At 37.2% G+C, this 10,000-nt stretch overlaps 1 protein-coding gene across 1 annotated transcript in view; it reads left to right on the forward strand.

Annotated features, from left to right (window-relative positions):
- CRYBB1 (crystallin beta B1) overlaps positions 1 to 9,634 on the forward strand; it is a 651,488-nt gene extending 641,854 nt beyond the window's left edge. Inside the window, exons 2-7 of the mRNA XM_044068281.1 lie at positions 578 to 669; positions 800 to 941; positions 3,933 to 4,051; positions 5,381 to 5,513; positions 8,250 to 8,392; positions 9,320 to 9,634. Coding sequence (XP_043924216.1) covers positions 828 to 941; positions 3,933 to 4,051; positions 5,381 to 5,513; positions 8,250 to 8,392; positions 9,320 to 9,491 — 681 coding nt within the window. The 5' untranslated portion in view covers positions 578 to 669; positions 800 to 827 and the 3' untranslated portion in view covers positions 9,492 to 9,634. The remainder of the gene's footprint in view (positions 1 to 577; positions 670 to 799; positions 942 to 3,932; positions 4,052 to 5,380; positions 5,514 to 8,249; positions 8,393 to 9,319) is intronic.
- The last annotated feature ends 366 nt before the right edge of the window (positions 9,635 to 10,000 follow it).

The following is a 10,000-nucleotide window of genomic DNA, read 5'->3' on the forward strand; positions in this document are numbered from 1 at the left end:
AAGCTTCATACCAATAATACAGCATCTCTTGTTTTCAGGTTCACAAATTTAAACATATGTTGCAGTGTATTATTAATTGTAATATGTGCTTTACTAAATGGTAAATGTAGGAATATTTTTTTATTCTCAAAGTCACATCATGTTATTTAGAATACAGACATTCATTCACATGCAAAATGCGACCCCATACTTTATGAAGAGAGTACCACCAGATTTTTTCACGACACTAATTTCAAAATCATTAGGTTATATGATTATCCTAGCACAGGAAAGATGTATTAATACAAATAGCTCTATTCCATTTAAGTTGCTTTACATATTAAATATTATGCACAAAGATGTATGGAAGTGTTAATCAAAATATTAAATGCTGTTACATACTATTTAAAGCTTTGTTATTAAAACTGCTCATGTCAGACTGTTCAGTCTTTTTAGAGTACCATTCAGAGAGAATGCAGAATGCTTGCTTCAGCAACTGGGTAGGTGAAATGCTTTCACTTCACTGCCTGTAATGAAATACGTGATGACTGTGAGCTTAACACTCTTGCTGATGAGCTGAAATTTCTATTGTCTGCAGGCATTTAGAGATTACCCTTGCCAGAGTATAAATGCTAGCTCTATTTACTGTTGACCAACAAGCTCAAAACACCACAGATCGTAACTCCACAGGTAAGAAAATAATTTAACTGGAAAAAAACATTTTTGAGTGCTTCTGGACCTACATGAGTATTTCTTTAATGTTAAAAAATGATAAGTTCCCATCATTTCCTTTGCTAACTGATGCCATGTTTTACTACAGTTTATTTGGACGCTAGTAAACCCTGAAAATGTCTCAGGCAACCAAAAGTAACCCCACTGATGGCAAGGAAAAGGGTATCCCTGGTCCTGCAGCAACGAGCAAAGCACCAAAGGCTGGTGAACCTGTCATGATGTCCTTCAGGGTAAGAGTGATCACAGGAAGCAAATTTATTTATTTATTTACTGACATTTGATTACTGGGAAAGTTCAACTGGGTTGAAGCCCATTTTCAGTGGAAGGCCGGGGAGAAAAGCTCCAAAATAGAGGAAGCAAAACAACAGAAGGCAGAGATAAAGTGAGCCAAAATAATAATAATGCAATATTAAACTGTTTATACCACATCTAATTATACCAGCAGCTATGAAACTGCATCTCTTTGAATGCTGTAGCAGTGTGCAATTTGGAAAGTCAAAAGATTTTCTTACCAGTGGCATTTAGCAATACAGGACCCATCTAATATGGAAATTTAGTACTGCTATACTGATTGCTATCTCTGTTTAATTCTTTAATATATAAAAATTATCTACTGTAAAAGCTAAAGTAGTAACTTAAAAATGTGACATTACCTTATGTCTAAGCCAGATCTGCATAAATGTGATCTTATTGTGGTACTTTAATATAAAATAGCAAGAACAAAACATACATAAACATTCTTCCCCAGAATGCACCAGATCAAATAACCTCTATATTTTTATTTAAACAACTAAAATAAATTAATTATGGTATCCCATGGCTCTTCTTAGTTTAAGATAACTATTTCCAGTTCATTAAGGCTGGTATGAAGGTAAGGCTGTCAGATCACAACAGACCTGGTATATTCAGCTTCATTCCTTAAATGGTATTTATTTTTAGGAGTCATGGACATTCAGAAGACAGCTATGTATACAATGAAATATATGAGCTATGTTCTTGCTGTTGTCTTTGTTGTCTACTACAACTGCATGGAAACAAGCTTTATTTTTATTATTTCAAGTTGCAGCGGTCAAACAAAACAGATATGCATGTATCTAAATGTGAAATACTTAAGCATGTAATTTGGGCATTCCCTTGTTATGCATATACTGTTAAAATTAAAACATTAAAACACAGATTTTATCAGAAAGTCATTTTATTGAGATGATTTTGTTCAAGAACCAAAAAGAGTCCAAGCCACAGTTATATTCAATTCAATAAGTTTGACTTTGTTCAAGACTAATTGTTGGGAAAGCAGATGTCTTTGTAAATCCTTGGTTTAAAAAGAAACAAATTACTTCACCCCGGTAAGAAGAGCCATTCCTTAGGGTGCAGTGACCTTAGAGTTGCTCATTTTAGACAGAAGTAAGAAAAACAGCTCCCTGTCTATGAAGTGAGGGAAGTTAACCCCACATTACCGGTCTGGTTGTTTCAAGAGATCATTCTCAAACAAATCAGTTTGATGATCAATCTTTTGATAAAGCCACATGTGCCTTGTTTATAATCCCACCATGGATTTAATAGTGCCTGTTATGTCTCTGCTCAGCTGTTTGCTCAGTTGTCTTTGAAGTCCTTTATATGAGATATGAACATAAGGTCACCATACACCTAGTACTACTAGTTCACGTGAATATTAAATGCCTCAATACAATACATGAAAAAGTGGTGGTGTCACTGGTTCCCTTTTCAGATTTTCTCTAGAAAATAAAGAAATACCCATGTACTATTCAATTTTAATAAAGGAGCAAGAGCAAGCTGGTCTACCAGTTAACCAAATATAATAGCCTTACCAGAATCTCTGAGCAAGAGGACAGAACATTTAATTGCATTCTATTACCTGTTTACTGAAGTGGAGTGTATGTGTGCCCATGCACACACACACACACACACACACACACACACACACACACACACACACACACACACACACACACACACACGTGTGTGTGTGTGTGTGTGTGTGTGTGTGTGTGTGTGTGTGTGTATGTATATATATAGATATAGATATAGAAATAGATATAGACATATATATATATATTTGTAATATATAAATATATAATATATTTATAAATATAGACATAGACATAGATAGATAGATAGATAGATATACACATTGATGTTGGTCAAATTTAACTTTGGATGACATCTGTTTAGCCAACAAAATTTGATTACCTAAACAAATGACTGACAGGTGTGAGAGACTGCACAGTTCTCAGGGTAGGGAAATATGTCCTTTGCCTGAGATTGTAATTCTCTCAGAGTTAGTAAATATAATTAGCAGGGGGTGTGAGAGGGATGCTTATAGGCTTGTACCTTGCAAGACGAAGATTTGTGTTTTTATCCTGTTAGACTTTCTGGGTTTGTGTTCTTCATGTCTTGATCTTGTGTGGTTCATTCTTTTGAGTGCTCGATCTTCTAGTACAGACCCATACATATATATAAACACACACAGGCATATATATCTTTCTCTCTCTCTCTCTCTCTCTCTCTCTCCATATATATATATATATATATATATATATATATATATATATATATATATATATATATTATGGGTTTAGAGCCACTTTGTTTGGTCAATATCAGGTGGTCATCTCAAACAAATGGACAACAAGTGTATGAGACTGATAAAACCCTGGGTAGGGGAATATTACCTTTCCATGGGGATTGTGCGATCTCAGAGTTAGCATATAATTATCAGGGGTGCAGGAGGGCTTGCCACTGTACAAACTCACTTGCGTTTGGTTTACTCTGCTCCAAGGTAATCACTGGAGCATGAACAGAACGTGTCTGCCTTAGGTGTTTTAATGGCATAATGTTGATATTTTGGTTGTTGATGCAGCAGGTCATTCGACCAGCTATCATATATCCACATATATATATCTATAGATAGATATTTAGATACAGATACAGATAGTAGCTCAGGCAGGGCAACTGCCCTGGGTGCAAAGTATTGGGAGTGTGATCAGCTAATCCCGATCTTTCTTTAATGCAACAGCATTTAAAAGCTGGTATTGCATTTATGGTCAAACCTGAGCACTATATATAATGCTACTGAAGCACACTTTACAAACTCAAATAATATAAACTACTAGGACTGCATGCCAGCATCTGATAAATACAGTAATACAGTGTACAAAATACCTTGAAACATTTCTGATCTGAATTTTGTCTCTTCACAGATCATTATCTTTGAGCAGGAGAATTTCCAGGGCAGACGCATGGAATTCATGAATGAATGTGTAAACTTGTGCGACCGTGGCTTTGACAGAGTACGCAGTGTCATTGTTGAGTGTGGACCGTAAGTATTTTACACTAGTACAAGTGTCATTTTCACCGGTAGCTGTCTCAAAATCAGTAACTTTTCCCATTTGAAAACTATTACTACTCCATTTACAATTTTCTTGAAAAATTCTGCATTTTTTTAAAGAAGGCACTATGCAAGACTGCTATACTAGAGACAGAAATGTAATTTTCTTGAAAGGAAACATAAAGGCTTTATAATTACTCCTTTTTCTACTCCTGGATTTTTAAATCTCCCTGCTTTACATTTAATTAGTACAGTGAGTGGTAATAAGGCTAATATGCAGTATAAGGACCACTAGATGTATCATACTAATGGCACTTAATTATCATTTACACCGAGTTTGATAGCCCAGCACTTACAAGTATTACTTAATCTTTTAAAGGTCTTTTACAGACTGAATTCTGAGAATGTGATATGTCAGATTTTCTTATACCAGTGTAGTAGCTGAGTAATCCCTGATATGAGTACCCCCTTTGGTTCATATCACAACACAACAAAATTTCACAAAAAGCAGCTGTACTTGCATTGCTGTGCAGCAGCCTTCTGCAAGCAGTGTTACCATTTCTTTAAACATATTGCTCTTGGGGGAAAAAATCAGTACTCAAACAGTACTGTCTTTCACAAGGAAGACCTTTGTGTGCAGTTCTATGCAGCACATCCCATAATAAATGTGTTCATAATGTACTGAAGGGGGTCTCAAGCACATCTGTTTGGCATGCACTACTACTCATCCAAGTAAATGGCAGTAAATATATTTATTATGTTCATGCTGAGCAATCAGTCTACAGACTTTTATACACCTAGCCAATAACCAGAGAATGACCAAAGGTAAGACTCAAACCTTGTATTTGTGAGGTAAACATCTTAACCATTATGCCAACCCCAACTACCCTTAACCATTATGCCAAACTCCAACCCAATGATTTCCAGTGATTTATGCAGAGGGCAGTACAATTTGTTCTGCAGTACAACAAATCTGATTACACAGCACTAGCAAGACAGTGGATCATTCTTTTATGTTGCAGCTGCCTTTGAAGACATATGCAAATATAAAAAACGCTCACATGCTGAAGTTTAGGAAATGTGACACATACTGGATGTTATTTGCAACACTTTCAGCAAAATTCAAATAGCTGCACTTCTGTACACAGCCTGGCTAATAAAGAGCTGTTAATCTATGTTGTTTATTAATTTGTAATGACTTCTAATCTTTTTTTGAATATTTGTTATACACTTGTGTTGCTTCATTTTCATCATATGTGACATGCCATTTTTCTTATCTCATTGTTCTGTGCTGTACTTTTCTTTCATTTCTCCATTCAGATGGGTGGCCTTTGAGCAGTCCAATTTTCGTGGAGAGATGTTTATCCTGGAAAAAGGAGAATATCCTCGCTGGGATACCTGGTCTAACAGTTACAGGAGTGACAACTTCATGTCCTTCCGTCCAGTCCGAATGGTAAGCTTTCTTCAGTATCTCATCTGTAATTTCACAGATTATGGGGCCTAAAACATCAGTATAAGCTTTTTCGCAGTAGTACATTGTCAGGCATAAAGATAACAGTGTCCACCCTTCTATCAAGCTTAAAACCTTCAGCTACCAAAAGTATATAGTGCGCAGCAACAGATGTCATAAGGTCTCAATATTTCAACACTAAAAGTTTGTGTAGATGTAGCAGTTCTGCATATTCACTTATCAATTTTTATCACTATAGTACTTAGCGATTTAGGGCACATCATTTCCACACATGTATTGGTATAGATTGAGATGCTTAAGACAAGACGTTTTAAGAGCTTATGTCATTATCATCAAAATGTTGTGAACTGGCAGATAGCAATGATAGATCTTCAGGTAGTACAGGGACATGTACCCAATGCTTGTTAAGAGTCAAAACCTGCTGCCTAAAGTGCTAATGTCTTCCATTACATACAAATGTGTGCGCGCACACGCATTTGCACACACACACACACACACACATACACACACATGCACACACAGACACACACACACACACACACACACACACACACACACACACACACACACACACAAACATACTTTCGCAATTGATACATCAGGCCATCTGCACCTCTTCTTTTATAAATTTCTGAATCTGCTACTGGAGAAACTACTAAAAGTATTCAGCGCTGAGGTTTTTGGAACCCATCATGAAGGAATGAGGAAATGCAGTAACTACGGTATGGGACTATGACTAGCGCATCTTTTCTGTTTCCACCACAACAGTAAACAACTGCTCCACTAGGAGCATGCCCTCAATCTGGCTACAGGCTTCTTCACAACAGCTCCACTAGGAGCATGCCCTCAATCTGGCTACAGGCTTCTTCACAACAGCTCCACTAGGAGCATGCCCTCAATCTGGCTACAGGCTTCTTCACAACAGCTCCACTAGGAGCATGCCCTCAATCTGGCTACAGGCTTCTTCACAACAGCTCCACTAGGAGCATGCCCTCAATCCAGCTACAGGCTTCTTCACAACAGCTCCACTAGGAGCATGCCCTCAATCTGGCTACAGGCTTCTTCACAACTGCTCTACTAGAAGCATGCCCTCAATCCGGCTACAGGCTTCTTCACAACAGCTCCACTAGGAGCATGCCCTTAATCCGGCTACAGGCTTCTTCACAACAGCTCCACTAGGATCATGCCCTCATTCTGGCTACAGGCTTCTTCTCCGTGGTGCATTCAGTTGCTTGTCATTTCAGAGGACTGTGACAGCTACTTCTTAGCTATTGTTTGGGATGCATCTTACTATGTTGATTACCTATTATGCATGCAGCATTGTAGCATAGTAATTTCTCTTAGGTTGGTCAGAACTTGTGCAGTACTGACCATCTTTTCTGTTTCATTTTGCATCTCAGTTTAGCTCAAGTTTAACAGCAAATGTACCAATTTATACTGTGAAGTGCTTAGGGCTGAATTTCTTACCGGTGATCATTTGTTCACCTGTACATCCAAGATGGTCCATGTAACACTTCTCAAACAACACTAAGGCAGTAAGACTCAATACAAACACAAGCCATACAGAGTGGGCTAAAGTCATACTTTCAACTCATATTTTTATAGATATTCAAAGGCTATTTAGTGTTGTGACCATTTACACCTTGTCAGAATCATCCCTCAAGCAACACTCTCTTTCTCCAAGAGGGCCATACCAGTCCATCCTGAGCTAAATTTGTAGATATCCATCCAGTTAAGTTATGTTTAAGAAAAGATAGTTACATTGCTTCACATTGATAGAAGTCCATACCTTTAAGACTTTTAATCCCAAAAACAAACTTTGTAAATGTGTCAAGTGGGAAAACAACATATTTCTAGTAGGTACATACACATGCTACTTATACATTATGACTTTTTGGCCATAAACCTACCAAGTACAAACAGCATATTTTACTTTTTAAAATTACTAACCTGCTGATCATATTTTGCGTAACACTGTTGTTTCTTTTCCCTTCCATCAGTCTTTGATAGCTAGGTAAACTGCATGATAAAGTGAGCTTGTATAATGTTGCTGCTTCAAAACTTCTCACAGCAAATTCTGCTGCAGGTGACCAAAATGTGATGTATGCAGACCATTACATCTATAATTTCAGTAAATTTTGACTGATTATTCCCTAAACTTGCATGCAGTGAAATGTATGTGATGAGTCACCAAGCCACTTATTCAAAGGAAACATGATTAACATGAAAAGCAGAGCCTTAAAAGGTTTACCTTTACAAAACCGAATTACACTGGTGCAATTGCTCATATGAGCAAATCAAAACCACGAAAGTCATAACAGCGACAATTGTACATGTTCGAAAATCAGCAAATCGGAAGGCAGATTCGCTGATTTTCGAACATAAATATCGAAAAAAAATCTAATGAAGGGTAAAGCAGGGGGGCAAGTCCCCATGCACCCCCCACACACCCCTACTTTAATATTCTAACTCCGAGATCACACTACAGTGGGGAAAGGGACCATTTTCTGATCCCCACCTTAGTGCAATCCGCCCCAAAATGCTGAATGTGCAATGAGCGAATGTCACTGTGCATTCACTCATTGCACATTCAAACCTTTTTCCGTTTGGCGTTTGCAAACTTTGCAAATGGCTTTTCGAACAATTGCTGTTTGCCCTTGTGCAATACGCACACATGCAGGTAAACCCCTTAAAAACAATGTTCTTTTTTCTCTGCAGGATTCCCAAGAACATAAGATCTGCCTATTTGAGCGTGCTGACTTTCAAGGCAACAAAATGGAAATAAATGAAGATGATGTTCCAAGCCTCTGGGCTTATGGTTTTAATGATCGTGTGGGAAGTGTGAGAGTTCCTTGTGGAAGGTAAACTTTATTTGTTTATGGATATCTCTTCCTTCATTTTATGAATCACTGCAATAATATGATTACACATTCTATATCATCAGTGCAGTTAGAAATGACAATTAATAATAATTTATTTCCCTTTACTACTATTTGCATTCTTGTTTGGCTGCAAAATTTCACTCATAGCTGCAATGTACAGGAGCCAAGGTGCATGGAGAGTGTTTAGCTATACCAGAACTCTCCTGCTAGGTTTGGCTAACTTGCAGATTCACTCTGTCACCCTTGAGAACCATGGTTATTTATGGTGGCCATTTGAACTTGAGTAATTCCTTCCATACAACCTATTTTAGTTGCAATGTATATTTCTAACCTGCACCTATTCACATTAGCTGAATTCAATGTTTCCCTTATATTTAGATTTCAATACAAGATTATTTGAGAACCCACACTGAAAAACAAAGATCAATCTCTGTCTTTCATCTATTTTTAATGTTCTGTCACCAGGCTAACCCAAGCAAGTGGCAACTATTACTCTTTTACAGTATGGTTCAGATCACTGTTCTAGAAATGAAATTGATTTTACTGATATTTACATCTGAGGCCCACACTCTACAATGCCCATTAAAGCTATACACATAAAACCCCAGTTTTTTTTTTCTAAGACAAAATTATATGTAAGCCAACCTGGAGATGGTCAGGCTCAGGCCAATAATTTCAGTGCGGTGGCCACATTACCTAACAAGGATCTTGCAAGCCATTTGTTTGCTTATGGGATCCACTAATCAGATGATGTAGGCAGTGAATGCAATGAATCAACAAGTTTGCATGTGGTTAGCTATATTCTGTTAAGTGAAAAGTCCGAACATAGAAGAAAGAAAATATGTTGTAGGGAAGTTAAGGAAGAAATTGTCTTGTAAATAAAACATGCTATTTTTTTCCCTTCAGCTGGGTCGGCTACCAGTACCCTGGCTACAGAGGTTACCAGTACCTGTTTGAGAATGGAGACTACAGACACTGGAACGACTGGTGTGCCTTCCAGCCACAGATGCAGTCCATGCGTCGCGTCAGAGACATGCAATGGCACAAGAAGGGCTGTTTTACTTTCACTTCAAAATGAACTCCTTACTGCCTTCCAGACAGTGTAAAATCTCACAGGTTTCATCTTCAAAAGTAATGAGCATGTTTACAGTATTTTTTAATATAACTCCTGAAAAAAATTACATATGCTCTACTTTGTAATATAAATAAAAAACAGAATGAAAAGGCAATTTGTTGACTTTTTCACCTTTGTTTGAAAAAATATTCAGTTTCCTTTGTGGTTTAAAATGTCTGAAGACACTTATGATATGCAGTCGAATAACCTGTGTAGTTTCTCCCATGGTTTGAAATATTTAATACATTTGCAGCTTGGTTCTGAGCAATGCCTTTCAATTGCTCCTTAGTTTCAGAAATGGCCCTAATGTTGCTGATATAATATTTGTGATTTTATAACATAACAGTGAGGATTACAGTACTTAAATAATGACAGAAATACATTTTTGCATACTTTGTTCTTCAGAAAATGTACTCTGATGCAATTGTTGTTGCATTCCATACCAATACCCATATTTAAGTTTATAGGGGTCA

The sequence above is a fragment of the Protopterus annectens genome, chromosome 4.part0 (assembly GCF_019279795.1).
Source record: "Protopterus annectens isolate FY-2018-M chromosome 4.part0, PAN1.0, whole genome shotgun sequence".
NCBI lineage: Eukaryota > Metazoa > Chordata > Ceratodontiformes > Protopteridae > Protopterus > Protopterus annectens.